General features: G+C 39.1%; 1 protein-coding gene across 1 annotated transcript in view; it reads left to right on the forward strand.

Annotated features, from left to right (window-relative positions):
* The window catches only part of METAP1 (methionyl aminopeptidase 1), a 66476-nt gene that overhangs the window by 26393 nt on the left and 20920 nt on the right, over positions 1-19163 (forward strand). The window contains exons 2-4 of the mRNA XM_080797830.1: positions 6732-6783; positions 14553-14665; positions 15818-15878. Coding sequence (XP_080653956.1) covers positions 6732-6783; positions 14553-14665; positions 15818-15878 — 226 coding nt within the window. The remainder of the gene's footprint in view (positions 1-6731; positions 6784-14552; positions 14666-15817; positions 15879-19163) is intronic.

Consider the following 19163-nt stretch of genomic DNA (forward strand, 5'->3'; position numbering starts at 1 on the left):
AATTAAATGAAGTACATACTTTACAGGGAGCTCTTTAGTCCTAGGATCATTGTGTAAATCACAGGTGTGCACCTTGATCAGTGACCAATCCCTCCTTTCTTTCAGAACCTATCAGTGACTGGCCATTGTGCAACTCTCACTTGTTTCTCTTCCAGACGGCCAAGTCTGTGGTTGTGTTGCTTTGTTTGCCAGTGAGGACTTCTGTGATATTTTACAAAAATGGATAATCGAAAGAGGGAATTTGCCAACAAAGATAGAAAGTGCAGCAAAGAAATGGTAAATGATCATGCCGGAAGTGAAATCTAAATCCAGAAAGGGGTTTGTAGAAGAAATAGCTGACCACAGGAATGTTGGCATTTCTCACCATTCTAGAAACTCTAGACGTGCAGCCAGAGCAACTCTGTGGGGCCAACTTGTTGGAATAAATGAAGAAAATGGTTGTGATGAAAAGAATAGCAGTGTTGCAGGGGAAATAATACCAACAAAAACTTTAATGGAACACTCAGAGGTATTGACAGTACAAATGATAAAATTTGGAAGCTGTTCCATACCTAGAAAGGAGTAGGACAATTTGCCAATCATAAAAAAGATGCTCACTCCGTTTCATAAGTTATACAATGGGAAGAAAGCAAACATTCAAACTGGTCTTGGTAAGTTTTTAAATAAAGAAAGAAAATGCTCTAATTCTCAGTGGTACTGTGTACTAATAAACAAACATAAGTTTTACTTTCTCCCCCAATACTCTGTGTATTTATAACTGACAGAGTTTTGGATGTTGTATCAAAAAATTTTAAAGGTCATGGAACGATTGTAATTTCCCATTGATTATGAAGATTACTTTGTACAGTTACAGCTTGTATGGCCGTTTTTATGGTTCTGTACTACTGTGCAAAGTAAGGACTGACTGCCTGTGTTAAAAACCAGTTGTTGGGGCATCTGGGTGGGTTGGTGGGTTAAGTGTCCAGCTCTTGGTTTCGGTTCAGGTTGTGATCTTGGGGACCTGGGATTGAGCCCTCCCCCCTTTCTCTGGAAGCCTATTGGATTTTCTCTTATCGCACTATTACAAAATTTCATATTGCATTCCTTGGGCAAGTTGAGTTTTATCTTTTGGGGGTCTTTTCAGTCTGGAAACTCCTGTCTTTCAGTTATGGGAAACTTTGAATTTATTTCTTTGATCTCCCCTCTCCCTTTTTTTTTTTTTTTAAGACTTTATTTATTTATTTGACAGACAGAGATCACAAGTAGGCAGAGAGGCAGGCAGAGAGAGAGGAGGAGGCAGGCTCTCCATGGAGCGCAGAGCCGGATGCGGGGCTCGATCCCAGGACCCTGGGATCATGACCTGAGCTGAAGGCAGAGGCTTTAACCCACTGAGCCACCCAGGCGTCCCTCCCCTCTCCCTTTTCTTTCTGAAACTTTTATTATTCAGGTATTAGACTTGTTGGTTTCTTCTTTTTTTTTTCCTATATATATATTTTTTTTTTTAAAAAAAAAGATTTAATTTACTTATTTATTTGACAGAGAAAGCAAGAGAGTACAAGCAGGCAGAGCAGCAGAGGGGCAGGGAGAAGCAGGCTCCCCACCCCGGGCAGGGAACCCGATGCGGGGCTCAATCCCAGGACCCTGGGATCATGACCCGAGCTGAAGGCAGATGCCTAATGACTGAGCCACCCAGGCACCCCCCCCTTTTTAATAAGTAATCTCTACACCCATTGTGGGGCTCGAACTTATAACCCTGAGATCAAGATTTCCATGCTCTACTGACTGACCCAGCCAGGTGCCCCAGACTTCATTGGTTTCAAATCCTTTTTTTCAAAAACACCATCTCTTTGTTTTCAACTTTTTGTCGTTTTGCTTTACTTTGGGGGGGAAGATTAACTTTGAGATAATCATTTCTACTGTCACAAGTTTTTAGGAACTTGTAGTCTCTTCCATAATTACTTAAAAGATGGAATCCTAGGCTAATGGAGCTGAAGAGTATCTGAAAGTCATCTTTTGATAACTCTGCTCTGTTCAGAAGTCTCTTCTCTATTCTTGACATATTTTCTTTTCATTTTTTGATGGTCTCCTGCCTTTTTTATATCCTGACTTTAGTGATAGCAGGAAAAGGGTTAGCCAGGTTGAGGATACAAACTGTGCTGGTGCTTACCTAACAAGTGGAGTACCTTCGGATTTTGGAAAGGAGGGTGTATGTGACAGGGCAAAAAATCTGACGTTGATTTTTCTCAGGGAAGACTGTTTCTTGCAGTGCTGCAGGGTTGGCTGTATCAGTACTTAGGAGACGTGTAAGCCACTTCAGCCATACATCGTTCTCATTGATAGACATTCAGTTGATTTATTGTAAGCTGTCCTACTGAACATGAATTCAGAATTGTACCCAGCGCACTTAGTATGCTGATGGTTTGCCTGGTATTAAGGGGACACTGGAGTCAAGGCCTGGAACTGAAGAACAGCACTGGTACACCAGGCATGCAGCCCTGGTGGCATTTTGCCTCTGGAACTGGCTGACTCTTAGACTGGAGTTCCAGGACGCACCCTGAATGCCTCTCTCCACTCTTTTCTTCCCCATCCCTGAACTTTTCCTTGTTGACAGCCTTACTGCCATGAATATCTCTGCTATCAGGTAGGCTGGACGAAGGAAAAACAAGTGAAACTCCAGTCTGTCTCATCACCTTTGCCAGTCTTACCCATGATGATGAGTAGTTTGGAAAGGGGAGGAAGAGTAGGGGTTGAAATGGCTGACTGAAGTTTCTTAAAATAAGTCATGTGCCTTTGTTGATCCCATTTAAAAATCACTGTGCGTAATTGGGAGTTGACCTCATGAATAAGTACATGTAAGCAGAAAAAGCTTCAAGAAAACTGTAATTAGTCCTTCACCTTCAGTGCCCTAATTGGAGTCATTCTTTAGGTGTATGCCCTGGTGTCTTGTTATTTACTGCCTTAGTTTCCTGTGGCTGCTGCAACAAACTGCCACTGACAGAGTGCCTGAAACAACAGCAATGTATTCTTTCACAGTTGGAGAGGTAGGAAGTCCAAAGTCAGTTTCACTGGACCAAAATCAAGGCGGTGGCAGGACGGTGCTCCCTCCAGAGGCTCTACCACATCACTCCAATCTCTACCCTTCTGGCCATATTACTACTTCCTTTTCTGTGTGTGTGAGCCTCCCGCTGCCTCCCTCTTCTAAGGACACTCATGATGATGGCATTTAGGGCCTACCAGGATAATCTCCCTATCACAAGACCCTTAATTGTCACATATGCAAAAATACCCTTTTTCAAAATAAGGTGACATTTACAGTTTCCAGGGATTAGAACCTGGTGTCTTTGGGTGGCCATTATTCAACCTGCTGTAGTTGTTACAGCCACCTTCATCCAGGACCCCTTTCCCCTACCCCCACCCCATCCCCTGCCTTTTAGTCTTATGAAATAGGTGAGTGATTGATTTGTTTATGTCACTGTTCTTCGAGCTTTTGTTCTCATAATCTAATGCAGTTTCTAACCAATACATCTTCCAAAACTAAAGGTGTGGAGTTTTTTTTTTTTTTAAATGATGAGGAGTCTGGAGGTGTGGATATTTTGAGACTGGAACAGCAGTTCCAGGGACCCTGGCTTCTTGGGGTGCACTCATTACTTTGTGGTTAGAAGACTGCTGCTTTACCTCAGCCAGCGTCGCTGGGTTTGAAGCAGGGAAAGGGCAAAGAGAAAATAGATGCCTGTTTTCTAAAAAGCTTGCCAGAGGCCTCACCTGGCAACTGGGCTCACATGTTGGCCAGACTAGGTCACGAGGCCACTTGTATCATCCAGGAGGCTGGGAATGTTTTTCCCAAGGTCCATTACAGTTATGCTGTTGCAGCGTTCTTTGGTGTACAGGAGAGGGGAGAAAGGCTGTGGAATAGGCAGCTTGTGGTCAGTCCTGGAAGGTGATGGAAGGTTTACATTTCCATCTACAACCAGAAGAAGGCTTTGTGTATATGATCATATTAATTTTTGTTCATTCTTTAACAAAAACCAAGAAAACCTGTTCAATGCCAGGCATAGTGATAAGCACTGGGATGTCAGGGGCTCCCATATTTTGATACTTGCTATGTGCTAGAAACTTTGTTAACTACTTTCCCATGAGTTATTTACAGGATCTCCTTTAATCTGCTATATTATCTTCCCTAGATGTATCAGCCCCACTTTATAGGTATGGCAGTTGAGGATCCATGAAAATGGTTAGTAGTTATCATTTCCTAGATTTAAAAATAAAATTTTGTTTTTTCAGATTTACTTATTTATTTTGAGAGGGAGCAAGAGAGTGAGCACAAGTGGGGAGAGAGGGAGAGAGAGAATCTTAAGCCAGCTCCACGCCCAGTGTGGAGTCTCTGATGCAGGGCTCAATCCCATGACCCTGAGATCATGACCAGAGCTGAAACGGGGAGTTAGAGGCTCAACTGACTGAGCCACCCAGGCGCCCCCTTAAAGATAAAATTCTAGAGCTTATAATGGTAGAGCTTAATTGTATACATGTTTTCTAGTTCTGAGTTTGGTACTAAATAGATGCTTTGAATTGAATATAAACTCTCCACACACACCCACACCTACTCATCCACACACAGAAGCAGTGAGAAAGCATGATCTTAGGTAATCCTGGGTTTGTGTTCTCATTCTGCCTGGTGTGATTCTATTATGTGACAGACAAGTTATTTAGCTGTTTGTGCTTCAGTTTTGTCATGTGTAAAATGGGGATAATGCTGTCTGCCTTGCAAGGTTTTTCTGAGGATGAAATGAGATACAGGTATATAGTGCACATAGTAAATGGTAACTTATTTATGATGGTTGTCTTCATATGATAGTTTAATACTGACTTTACCTTTCTTTTCTTAGTCTGAATAGATGTAGTACTGAAGAAGTCACTTATTCCTGTTTCAGTTCTTGGGACTTTTCAGTTAATTACAATACCTCTTTTGGCAGAATCATAGATAAATGTGTGTGTGTGTGTGTGTGTGTGTGTGTGTGTGTGTGTTTCAACCAGTTGCCTGTAACTCCAGGGTGGAGAAAAACTGACCTTTTTGCCGGTTGTGAGGGTTTTTGCAGTTTGACAGCAGATAGGGATAACTATTTTCCCTCCTGTATTAGTTTTCTATAGCTGCCATCCCAAATTACCACAAACTTGGTAGCTTAAGACAACACAAACTTATTTTCTCACAGTTCAGTAGGTCACAAGTCTGCATAGGTCTCAGGGCTAAAGTCAGGTGTTGGCAGGTTGGCAGCCTTTCTGGAGGCTTTGGGAACTGTTACTTGCACATTGTAGTTTCTGGAGGCTAGTGTCTTGGCTCATGGCCCCTTCCTCCATCTTCAATCCCAGCAATGTAACTTCTCTCCAACCCTGCCTCCATCATTCCTTCTCTGATGACTCATGCCTCCCCCTTCCTTAAGGTCAGTTTATTAGCAACTTTAATTCTCCTTTACCTTGTTGTAACCCAACACATTCACAGGTTCAGTGAATTAGGACATGGCCATTTCTGGGGGTGCCGTTATTCTGCCAACCACATCCCCCATCCTCCCCAAAAGACTGAGCTTAGTTTTAGCTTCAAAATTGAAAAAAATCCTTGAATGTTGTGGATACTTTTTTATACATTTGAAGTCTTGGGATTTAACGTGGCAATAGGAGGTAATAAGTATGACCTGGGTTTTCTTAACCTAACAGTTGGCCTGCTGTGGAGGATACAGGGAAAGAAAAGGGGAAGTCGTGAAGATTCTGGCCCTGGTGGAGGAAACTAACCCCTCAGCCTTTGGATGAACCTCGGGGGAGAGTAGCTTTAGCATCACTTGTGTAATGTGGTTTGATTACTATATAGTCCTAGGGGTGCTTTCTGTTTTTTTCTTAGCTTTTTAAAAAATCCATTACTTACTCTTTTATATTGCAAAGTCAAAACATTTATAGGATTTTGTGAATTTTCTTCATATTGATAATGATTTGTTTGAATAATTTTAAATCCTTTGAAGGAAATACCATAAAAATGAAGGCATGCTTAAGATCTGTGTCTGGTTGAATTCATTTTTTTCCTAATTTATTACTTGAGTTGATTATTTGAATTCAATTTATTACTTGAGTTCATTTTCCCAATACAGTACTTCCTACTAGCATCTGAAATATGTCACATGAACTTCTTTTCTTAAGTGAAACGTTGAGTCTTCCTGGTGATTGATCCATTCTGCTCAGAGTACTCACTGAAACTCCACTGTGTGCTAACTACTGTGATTGGCTGTGGGGATGTGGAGGTAATCTTGACATAGTTCTTTCCCTCACTGAGCTTACCATGTAGGGTTGTCAGCATGGAGAAAAGAAAGAGGAGGGTATAGCTAGCCAGGACTCAAACTGCTATAAATAATGGAAAAATCTGCAAAATTTTCCTTTTCCCTCCCCTAGTATACAATTGATTAATTGGGTTATGGTTCTTTTCAAATACTTCAAAATAATTTGATGACATAAAATTGAAATATAACTGTGACTGCTATTTATAATATAGGCTAATGTTTCTACTTATTTGAAGTACTGTAAGTTTAGGTTCCTTTTTGAAGTGAATTTTTAAATAGGTGTCATCATTTCTTAAGCCTTCCCAAATACTGGATGTAGTAAAGTCACAGATTTTGACTTGTGCAAACGAAGTGTCCGGTGTCTATTTTTTACATACAGTATTCCTTAAAATGTCTCTGAAGGCCTGACATTAATTTTCATGTTTGCTCTTTCAGGAATGTTTTAAAGGAAGTTGGGCAACTCACAAGTTACTGCATAAGAAAGCAAGTAAGTAAAATCTTATATCTCTGTACCATTTGTCTTAGAAATGACTTTTATGTAGACGACTAGAAATATTCCAGTTCTGAAAGTGTATATTTGTATTTTTATAATTTAAAAAATTTTTTAAATTAAATTTTATTTTTTTAAGTGTTCAAGATTCATTGTTTATGTACCTCACCCAGTGCTCCATGCAATTTGTGCTCTCCTTAATACCCACCACCAGGTTCAACCATCCCCCCACCCACCTCTCCTCCAAAACCCTCAGTTTGTTTCTAAGAGTCTACAGTCTCTCATGGTTTGTCTCCCTCTGATTTCCCCCAACTCACTTCTCCTCTCCATCTCCAGTGTCTTCCGTGTTTTTCCTTATGCTCCACAAATAAGCAAAACCATATGATAATTGACTTTCTCTGCTTGATTTGTTTCACTCAGCATAATCTCTTCCGGTCCCATCCATGTTGATAAAAAAGTTGGGTATTCATCCTTTCTGATGGAGGTGTAATATTCCATTGTATATGTGGACCATATCTTCTTTATCCATTTGTCTGTTGAAGGACGTCTTGGCTCTTTCCACACTTTGGGGATTGTGGCCATTGCTGCTATGAACATTGGGGTTACAGGTGGCCCTTCTTTCTACTACATCTTTATCTTTGGGGTAAATACCCAGTAGTGCAATTGCAGGGTCATAGGGTACCTCCTTTTTAATTTTTTGAGACATCTCCACACTGTTTTCCAAAGTGGCTACACCAACTTGCATTCCCACCAGTAGTGTAAAAGAGTTCCCCTTTCTCCACATCCTCTCCAACATTTGTCGTTTCCTGTCCTGTTAATCTTTGCCATTCTAACTGTTTTGATTTGAATCTCCCTGATGGCTAATGATGATGAACATTTTTTTCATGTGTCTGTTAGCCATTTGTATGTCTTCTTTGGAGAAGTGTCTGTTCATGTCTTCTGCCCATTTTTATATCAGTTTTTTGAGTGTTGAGTTTGAGGAATTCTTTATATATCTTGGATATCAGCCCTTTGTCTGTAGTGTCATTTGCAAATATTTTCTCCCATTCTGTAGGTTGCCTCTTTGTTTTGTTGACTGTTTCCTTTGCTGTGCGAAGCTTTTTTTCTTGAGGAAGTCCCAAAAGTTCATTTTTGCTTTTGTTTCCTTTGCCTCCACATGTCTTGAAAGAAGTCTTCCAGTTCTGACAGTGTATATTTGAATTTCTGAAAGTGTAATCCTGAGAGCGAGAATTAGGACATGTTTTAAAATTTTTTATTCTTCGTGGTTTGTAATCATGGAAATAAAATGTGGCTGAGCAATCTTTTTGTTAATCTTGTATGTAACACAAAAACATGAGATGGTTGTTAGGATAGATGGATCTTTCTTGAGCAGTACCTGAGAATGTCCTAATTTTCTGGCACCCGCTTTCCTTTGCTAGAAGTGTTTGAGTGTTGTAGGCAGTGGTACTTGAGCTGTCTGGCTTTTAAATTTAGCCAGATCTCTTTTTTTGGTTTGATTTTCAAGATTTATTACTTTGTTTTTTTGGTGTTTTAATACTCTTATTTGCAGCTGAATATTCGATTTTTCTTTTTTAAAGTTACTTTCTGAGACACCACAAAGTGAAACTCTTAGCTGTTGCTTTCAGCCACATGGATCTATTACCAATTCACATGACTTTTCCTGCTTTGGCTACTCACTCATCCTGTAAATTCATTTCGTCAGTGGACTGCCTTAAGGGCTTAAGACAATTCGTTGCAGTTACCTGAAAATTGACCAGGGCTTTCTGGTCTTAAAACATTGCCATCTTGACGGATGAAGGCTTGGCAGATAACTCATGGTTCTTGGTATAAAGTTTCTGTTTCGACCTACTGATCTTGTTCTTTTTAATTCATCAAATTATGTATTTTTTTTAAGGAATTTGCTGGTTTAATAAACATAGAGAGATTATTTTATATGTATCTTAAAATCTCATTGAGGTCAGTTTAACCACCATTTGAAGGAAAGGGAAATAAAAATGTAAAGGCAATTTCTGTGGTTCTGTAAAGTGAAGTCTACATTGAATGGAAATGCTAGGTTATTGTGGGAGGAAATGTGGTTAGAGATAAGGAAGAAGGATTGCGAATAAATGAGAGTTTAATAAAGCATAAATAACAGGATTCGTTACTTCAGATCAAAGTATAGAGTTTGGTTTAAATGCCATTTAACTTTATTCAGTCATATACTAAGTACTGTATTTCTAATGTGTTATTTTTAGAGCTCTTTGACCAGTTATTAATATTTTATATCCAGGAAGTTAAAAAGTGTAGGGAAGTGAAGGCTTGAGGTGAAATAGCATGTTAGCAAAACAGCTTAGAATGGGTCTCTACCCCAGGCGGTTCCTAACATATTGAAGTGTGCATCTTTCTGTCTTTCTTTCTTTCTTTCTTTTTAAGATTTTATTTATTTGAGAGAGAGAGAGAGAGAACGAGAATGAGTGGGGGAAGGGGCAGAGGGTGAGGGAGAAACAGGTTCCTTGCTGGCAGGGAATCCTACATGGGGCAGGATCCCAGGATGCTGGGATCATGACCTGAACCGAAGACATACGCTTAACTGACTGAGCCACCCAGGTGCCCCAAGTGTGTGTGTTTCTTTAATACTGGATTCCTACAGGAAATGAAGAGCCATTACAACATATACTCCAAGAGAATTCAACAGCTAATGTACCCTAAGTAAAAAGATCATAATTATTATGCTTTAGACTGAAACTATTTGCATTTCACTCTTTGCTCTAGTGTTTACTATGGTGCCATCTTTTAGATGGTGCCCTCTTGGATCTTTGGGGATGGTTTTCTTAGTGGGTGAGCCCTGTGTTGATCCCTTTGGGCTGTGCTGGATAGAGACAGCCCTCAGCTGGCCAGCCCTGTATCTTTCATATCCTATTAAATTGACCTTGACTACACCCACTGGGGAGGACAGTCCTAAAGGAGGAAATGGTGTGGGGAGGGTTGGTATCCAGGGCTAAGAGGAGTATCTGGAAAGGGATCAGTAGAAAAGAATGTTGGGCTGGCAAGGAACCAGGCATATTAGAACTAGGCATATCTTATTTCAAGAAACAATAGTGAGAGAACATAATAGCATGCAGTTCATTTTGGGAAGATGTTATACCCAGCCTTTTTCTTTTTAAGATTTTGTTTCTTCATTTGAGAGAGACAGTTGTAGCGAGAGAGAGCAAGAGCGGGGAAGAGAAGGAGAAGCAGGCCTCTGGCTGAGCAGGGAGCCCGATGCCAGACTAGATCCTAGCCCCTGGGAACATGACTTGAGCTGAAGGCAGATGCTTAATTGACTGAGCCACCCAGGCATCCCTCTTTTTCTTAAAACTGATACGTAATTAAGATTGCCTGATTTATATTTATATTGGTGCAGGATATTAGTCTGTCATTTGCTTTTAATATTTTTGCCTAGTTTTGGCATGAGAGTAATCCTGGACTCATGAAATGGAAGATGTTCCCTCCTCTTTTCTTTTCTAGAAGAGATTGTGTTAGAATTGGTATTATTTTTTCTGTAAATATTTGGTAGAATTTACCAGTGAAGCCATCTGGACCTGGAGTTGTTTTGATTGCAGAAGCTAATCAGGCCTTAGGAAAATTTCAAGTGTGAGTTAAAGAAATGACTCAAGGGCAGAATTTACTTTCCATGTGTCCTAGGGAAGAAGACCGGTTAGATTGCAGCCCTTAAAGGCACACAGTGTTGACGGTTGCTGGGCACATACTACCAACACGTATCTCCTGTCAGAGTGCACACAGTAGCATTGGCTTTTAGTCTGACCTGTAAAAGTTGTAAATAATACAGTAGGTTTTAGTTATCACTTTTTTTAGTTTATCACTGATAAAATCAGTATGTTTCTTTGTCACCTTTGCTTCCAATAAAAGGTAGGATGAGCATTTTAGAAGTACCTTTTGAATTGCCAGAAGTATGATATGAAAACTTTATTTAAAAAAAACTCAGGGGGGTGCCTGGGTGGCTCAGTGGGTTAAAGCCTCTGCTTTCGGCTCAGGTCATGATCCTGAGGTCCTGGGATGGAGCCCCGCATCGGTCTCTCTGCTCAGCAGGGAGCCTGCTTCCCCCCCCCCCCCCCCCGCCCCCTCTGCCTGTCTCTGCCTGCTTGTGATCTCTGTCTGTCAAATAAATAAATAAATAAAATCTTAAAAAAAAAACCCCAGGGGCACCTGGGTGGCTCAGTGGGTTAAGCCTCTGCTTTCGGCTCAGGTCATGATCCCAGAGTCCTGGGATTGAGCCCCCGCATCGGGCTCTCTGCTCAGCAGGGAGCCTGCTTCCCCTTCTCTCTCTGCCTGCCTCTCTGCCTACTTGTGATCTCTGTCTGTCTGTCAAATAAATGAATAAAATCTTTTAAAAAACAAACAAACAAACCCCAAACCTTTAAGTAATTCTTTTTATTCTACTTCTCTACTGCTCTGAACCTAGTATGCTTGATTTTTGGATTACAGACAGAAGTTGTTACGTAATCATTCAAAACTGGTTCCACCAAGCTTTGTGAGCCTGGATTATGTTAAGCCTTACCTCCAAAGTGCTGAAATTACAGGTTTGTTACGAGGATTAAATAAAGAAATCCACATCAAGTGCTTAGCATGTGTACAATGCCTAGTAAGTGCTCAACAATTGTTTAATAATTATCTCTGCAAGAAGTGAGTCAGGATTGTGAGCAGAAAATCCTGTCCCAGGCAAAGCTGAGATGTGTGCAGTTCTGTATCCGCTGACTAGGAGGGGGCCGCCTGTACAGGACCTTTTCAAGAGTGAGGCCTGGGTGTGCTGTGCTTTGGGTCACACCTTGTGCATACCGGTTACTCTTTGCCGCTACCTGTGGTGTACCTGGCTAGTCTTTTTGCATTGAAATGTTTGAAAGACAGCTACAGAGGTTTAATTACACTGTCCTCTGTGTTTTCAGTCTTTTGACAAAGACCAGTTAGTAAATAGTTTTGTTCCTAACCCCCCAGTACAATTCATGCTTACTAGGTAGAAACTGTTAATGTGTCAAGCATTGAGGGTTAGAGCAAATTGATCCTAAAATGTAAACTAACTTACTTTTGAAGTGTCAATTTCCCTAAGTAAATTATACCTGGAGATTAGAAAAGAGGTTGCCATAATTGAGTCTTAATTTATTTAGGTAGCTTTGAGTTATATTATCTGTTGGAGGTCTGCTTTTTTTTTTTTTTTTAAAGATTTTATTTATTTATTTGAGAGAAACAGAGAGAGAGAATGCACACAAGCAGGGGGGAGGGCAGAGGGAGAGGCAGGCTCCCTACTGATCAGGGAGCCCGATGTGGGACTCAATCCCAGGACGCTGAGATCATGACCTGAGCTGAAGGCAGACGCTTAATGACTGAGTCACCCAGGCATCCCTTGGAGGTCTGCTTTTAATTCTCTTTTGAAAATAGACTGTGGAAGGGCCTGAACACAGATCATCAGGAAGCTTTGAAAGATCGCACATCTCTTCTGCTCCTTCCACACTCCCTGGAGTATGTCAGACCAAAAAGCCTACATCTTGTTTGCTGTTCTGTCCTAGGTTTCAGGTGAAAATTAATCTTGAAGTTTATATTTCAGACAAAGCACTTGATGTAATTGATAGATGAAGCAGGCATCCATTTGCCTGCATTTTGAACTGTTTTCTGAAATGTTTGACCCTGGGGGTAATGAATGGAGTCTGTTTTTGTCCTGGGATGTGTGACAGTTTTCCTATTGACATTCATGTCCTCCGTGGCTTTCTTGAACTCCAGAGGGGAGAAAGATCTCAAATTCAGGAGCATGATAGAGCTTTTCTTTTTTTTTTGCTGTTCTTATTCTTATTTTCTAGTCTTACTCTTTTCCATTCCTTTACTTTGTATATAATATTATAATTGCCTTCCAAAGTAATGCAACTACTTTGCATTACTGACCTGTAAAAGTTGTAAATAATACCGTAGGTTTTAGATTGTCACAATTTTTAGTGACAGTTGCAATTACTTTGCGTTTCCAAAGTAATGTGACTGGACTGGCTGTATTTTTGCAGTCTTGTCCATTGTGCTTCAACCACCTTTTAATCCCAGGTTGACCATGGGCTCCGTGGAGAGGACATTGCCCTGGGAGCCAGCATTGCTACGTGTCTCTGCTCTTGTGAGCCATACTGCCTCAGTTTCTTCCTCTGTAAAATGAGGAGTCAGTTAGTGTCGATGGTCTTTTTGTTGTTGTTAACTTTAGTCACCATGCTGTACTTGACATGCCTGGAACTTACTGATCTTATAACTGGAAGTTTATACTTTTGGACCCCCTTTACTCATTTCACCATTCCTCTTTAGCCTAACACTGTGTGAGTCTCTCTATTCTCCCCAATTTTGGATATTTAGATTGTTTAAAGGGGGGAGTTTTATTTTCCTTGAAGACCTCAGAAATTTTTGTTTGAAATCTGACTTTGACTTGTTTTTTAAATTTTTTTAAAAATCTGACTTTCAAAAGCTATGATAGCTTAACAGTAAACAGGAGAAGACCAGTGTGCATTGGGAGGTGTTCAGGTTGATTTGGTGTAGGAGGGATTTGAATTCCTGCTATATAAAAGTCTTAGGTTACTTTTTTTTTTTTTTTTAAAGATTTTATTTATTTACTTGACAGACAGATAGGCAGAGAGGCAGGCAGAGAGAGAGGAAGGGGAGCAGGCTCCCGGCCAAGCAGAGAGCCCGATGCGGGGCTTGATCCCAGGATGCTGGGATCAAGACCTGAGCCGAAGGCAGAGGCTTTAACCCACTGAGCCACCCAGGCGCCCCTTAGGTTACTCTTATTTTACTTGGTGGGTGAGAGGTGCAGTCAGGGTGCTGGCATCAAACAACATTGAGGGTCTCTTCCATATGCAAAGACGTCAGGTGCATTAACATTATGTATTAATAGCTAACCTGGCAAGAGTGAGTGTGTGTGATTCTTAATTTTTCTACTGAGTTTTCAGTAATTGTCCTCTCTTCTTATCTTGGACTTTCCTACTTCCTTCTATTACTCCCTTTCTGAAAAAAGGCATATGATGACTATAAAATTTTCAAAACATTCTGAAGTACTAGTCTGAAAGCTATTTGTCAAATAAGTGGGAAATTTTTGTTTTTTACTTTAAATTTGGTGTGGAACTATTTAGAATCTGTTCTTTCAGTAGGAGCACAGAATCCATTTATAACATCTGCTCTCAGTTGGGAGGTTTTGCCTGGGCTTAAGATTTTATATTTTCAAAAAACGGGCTTCCGGGGGCACCTGGGTGGCTCAGTGGGTTAAAGCCTCTGCCTTCGGCTCAGGTCATGATCCCAGGGTCCTGGGATCGAGGCTCGCATCGGGCTCTCTGCTCAGCAGGGAGCCTGCTTCCCCCTCTCTTTCTCTGCCTGCATCTCTGCCTACTTGTGATCTCAGTCTGTCAAATAAATAAATAAAATCTTTAAAAAAAAATGGGCTTCCTATAAATTGACATTGTGGAGAGAATACGTTTAGCATTTTCTTGGAAAAGCAGTTCTCTGAGCTATTCCTGTTTGATATTGTATAAAATCTTGTAATATGTTTAGTTTGGGTCTTTTCTCCCAAGACACTGAGATCTTTGAGGAGTCATAGGGTTGTGAACATAGCAAGAAAGCAGAAGCTTTGATGATTTAGGTTAGGATGGAAGTTTGTTAGATTTTTATGCCTGGGCTCTGTGGCTTGGTTTCCAAACAAGTGATAAAGTATTCTTGTCCTCAGTAGCTTGACAGCTGAAGTATTTCTCTTTTGTTCTTGTCTGCCTACCTCCTAGAAGATGAAAAGGCCAAGCGAGAAGTGTCTTCCTGGACTGTAGAAGGTGATATTAACACTGATCCATGGGCAGGCTATCGATATACTGGGAAACTCAGACCACATTACCCACTGGTGAGTAAATAAGGTAATAAAAATTTTACATTCTTTTTTTTTTTTTAAAGATTTAATTTATTTATTTGAATGAGAGAGAGGGAGAGGGAGAGGATAAGCAGGAGGAGAGGGAGAAGCAGACTTCCCACTGAGCAGGGAGCCTGCTGTTGCTATCAGCTTCGATCCCAAGATCCTGAGATCATGAACTGAGCCAAAGTCAGACACTCAACTGACTGAGCCACCCAGGTGCCCAAAATTTTACTTTCTTTTAAAACAATTTTCAGAATTTTCAGTTTCCTAAAAATGATACATGTGTTTTATATTGCAGTTATTAATCACACAATCAGGATCAAATTTGCATTCTAGCTCTTTAGCTTTTATGGTGTAGTTACTTGGAATTCAGGATAATTGACAGTCATGGACAAAGCAGAAAGAATTCTAGGTGAAAGGCTTAAAAACGTTTTAATCTTAAAAAAATGAGGTAGAATAGGTATTTTCTGCCCCGCACAGTGATAGTGTATATTACTATTTTCCTAGTTTTTTTAAAGCAGGATATATATCCACCTTAATTTAGATACAGCCTTTCTGCCACTCCCAGCCCTTCCTATGGTTCTTGGCAGATGGACCTCAAGAATCTTAACATAGGAATTGACTTAAGTTGACATCTGTTTGCCATCCTTAAGTATTTAAAAACTCTTTACTGATGGTTTTCTTTTTATCAAAGGAGTGTATCTTTTATTTTTAAAATTTGGAGAAATACAAAAAATATGAGAAAGTCTCTTTAATTCTATCTCCAGAGGTAATGGGAGCATATTGATGTAGATGTACTTTGAGATATTATTTTATTACTATTTTTGGTTTGCCAATTTGTTTGGAGCAACATGGGTACATTGCTGTCCATGTCATCTTAAATCCTAACTTGTCTGCTCTCCTCCTTTTTAAAATATCCTCAGAAAGGGAGTGGCGTTAGACACTAGGAAAGGAAAGCTTAGTCTTCATGAAATAGATACGATTTTTAAGATGTCATTTAAAACTTGTTTTCCGTTTATATTTATGAATGAACTTTTATCTTTAGTGTTTTTTCCCCTACTTTTTTTCTTTGTTAGTAAATTTTAATAATGAAGTTACTTCCAGATTTGAGTTGGTTTTAACTAACCTCTTTGATGTTTTTAGATGCCAACAAGGCCAGTGCCAAGTTATATTCAAAGACCAGATTATGCTGATCACCCTTTAGGTAAATTCTGTGCTGATTCTTCATTTTTTAATTTGTGGGCTTGGTGACTACTGCAAAGGAAAGCAGGTGTTTTGTTTTGTTTTTTGTTTTGTTTTGGGTTTTTTTGGGTAGAAATTTTTCAGTGCTGGATTTCCAGTAAATGTAAACATGTTTTTCTGAGACACACTAGAACATTTGCAACAATTAAAGTTTCTTTCCTCCCTTTAGAAATCCACCCAATTCTGAAAACATTGTTTATGTAGCTGCTAACGCGGGTGCATTTAACATAATGTATTTTGTGTTGTTCTGTCAAATTCTAGATTAAAAAATTGTTTTGATTTTAACATGTCCTCCTATCTTAATATCTATTTAGATAAAAAACAGCTTGTGGAGGCCTTGATTGAATGCGTAACTAAAGACTCTGGGCTGTAGCAGTAGTAGAAATAGTAGTCAGAATGATTGATTCTATAACCAGTACTTATTTTTTCATGACTGTGTGTCAGGCACCGTGCTAAGTTCTTTATGTGTATTCCTTTCTCCATTTAATACTTCGACCACCCCTGAGTTGGGTTCCATGGTCTTCTCCATTTTGTAGATATTGATAGTGAGGCACCCAGAGAAGGTAATGTAATTTGCAACACAGGTTAGTGGAGCAGTCTGATTGTAGAGCCTACGTACATAGCTTCAGCTGGACTATGTGACTTTACTGATTTTCCATGTCTAAAATGTTGAGTATCATCCTTCTGTGGTTTAATCTACTAAGCTAAGCTACCTTTGCTTTGCTTTGTTCTTTAAGAAGTGGGAGGTGTATTAACTTCTTATGAATATAATTTTATTTTTTTTAAAGATTTATTTATTGATTTATCTTAGAGATAGAAAGAGAGAGAGTGCGTACAGGCAGTGGGAGGGGTAGAGGGAGAGGGAGAGAGAATCCACAAGCAGATTCCCCGGCTGAGCACGGAGCCCGTTGTGGTGCTCAGGGTCAAGATCCTGAGATCTTGACCTGAGCCAAAAGCAAGAGTTGGCCGCTTAACAGACTGAGCCACCCAGGCCGGGCGTCCCATGAATATAATTTTAAAATTTAAATTCCACAATTTCAGATGAATTGAAGGACAGGACAGTCTGAATGAAAGAACATTATTAAGGATGTATAATTTCATTATTCTGTACTTAATATACTTGAGTATAGTTTTAATTTGTGTTTAAAAAAAAAAAGACAAAGTAAATTCTAATAGGATAAAATGTTACACAGCGAAAAGTAAGTCCTATTCCCCATAGGTAACCAGTGTTAACAGTTTCTTGGGACACTTTCTAGGGATATTTTATGTGTATACGCAAATAAATACCCCACCCCCAGTTACACACAAAAGGGACAAACCGTATACACCTTTTCACTTTTCGCCTTGTGATATTCTCAATACTTCTTGGAAACATTCTGTATAAACCCATATAAACCCACCTCTTTTTTTTTAATGACTGAGGTATATTCCATTATGTGGATGTGTCATAGTTGGGTAAGTCAGGCCTCTTCTAATACATGGCTAGTTTATTTTCAGGTTTTTACTTCTTAAAATTTGACTGCAGTAACTGTTCTTATAATTACATCTTTGTGAACATGTGAGAGTATTTCTGTAGCTTAATTGGCTAACGTGAGTGAGTAGATCAAAGGATGCATGCATTTTTTAATTTTGAGAGTTACTACAAGTTTCAGAGCTTTTTGCCATTTGTTACTCTCATTAAAAACATATGGGGGTTTCTTTTCCTATATCCTCCCTTATATTGACTGTTGCCAAGTTTTATGATTTGTGCTAATTGATACTGTAATTTATGTTTTTAAATTGTAAGGTTGAGCATCTTTTTATATGTTAAAGGTCATTTTTATTTTTTTCCCTCTCAATCTGTCTGTTCATATTCCTAGGCTTCCCCACCTTAGATTTGTAGTTTTTTCTATTCTGAGTTGTAAGTGCTCTTTGTATATTAAGAAAAATAATCCCTTGATGTATGTGCTACAAATGTTTTTTCCCAACTGAATATTTACATTTTTGTCTTTGTAACATTACATTTATGACAGACTTGAAACATTTTTCCGTAATAAAATTTATCAGTGTTTTCTTTCAAGGTGTCTATGGCTTGATGAACCAGAAAGAGCTTTCTGGTTCAGATATTATAAAAAGTATTTTTCTTGTCTTGTCTTCCACTGTTTTGTGGTTTCACTCTTTTTATGTATGATAAGATTTTTGATGCTTTTATCATTTATTATTAGGTGTTAAACAGGGATGCAACTTAATTTTTCTGTCAGAAGAATATCTGGTTGTCATATCACCAGTGTTTAAGCAAATCAGTTGTCTTTTAATTGATTGTAAAATGCAATCTGTATCTTTATAGTTAATTCTTACATGTCTGGGTTTGTTTTTGGTTTCTGATCTGTTTCATTGACTGTCTAATCACGTGCCATTGCCAAACTCTTTTTTATTTTTTAAAGATTTTATTTATTTATTAGAGAGAGGGAGAGCACAGAGGGAGCATGAGAGGGAGAAGCAGGCTCCTGCTGAACAGAGAGCCTGATGTGGGGCTTGATCCTAGGACTCTGAGATCATGACCTGAGCCGAAGGCATTAACTCAACCCACCGAGCCACCCAGGCGCCCCACCAAACTCTTTTAATTCCCCACCAAACTCTTTTAATTATTATTGCTATATAATGTTTTAATACTTGGTAGCCTTGTTGTGCCGCTTTTCCTCTTTTTTCAGAATTTTCCTGAGATTCTTGCATGTTTGTTTTTCCATGTGAAATTTATTTTATATTATTACGTTTTTTCATGTGAAATTTAGAATCTGTTTGTCTGGTTCCCAAAAATATCCTGTTGCCATTTTTCTTGGGATAGCATTAAATTTATAGATTAATATTGGAAGAATTCACACCTTTACAATATTGAGTATTCCTACCCAAGAGTAGGGTGTTTTTCTCCTTTGTCTCCTTCTATGTCTTTTAGTGGTGTTTTCAATTTTTTCATTAGGTTTTTTTTTTTTTTTTTGGTTGTTGTTGTTATTTATTCCTAGATACTTTATCTTGTTATTCTTATGAATAGTATCTTCTGATTTTGTAGTAATGGTTTGTATGTGGGAAAGTTAATTGACTTTGATACATTTATCTGATATTCTGCCAACTTGCTGCATTCTTATTTGTAGTCATTTATCAGATATTCCCTTGTTCTAGGGTCACATAATCATATCTAAAAGTGGTGAGGATTTTGTTCTTTTCTTTCTAGTTTTATACTTTTTTTTTTTGGCAAGAGTTTCTTTTTTTT

Source organism: Martes martes, assembly GCF_963455335.1.
Source record: "Martes martes genome assembly, chromosome: 2".
Classification (NCBI taxonomy): Eukaryota; Metazoa; Chordata; class Mammalia; order Carnivora; family Mustelidae; genus Martes; species Martes martes.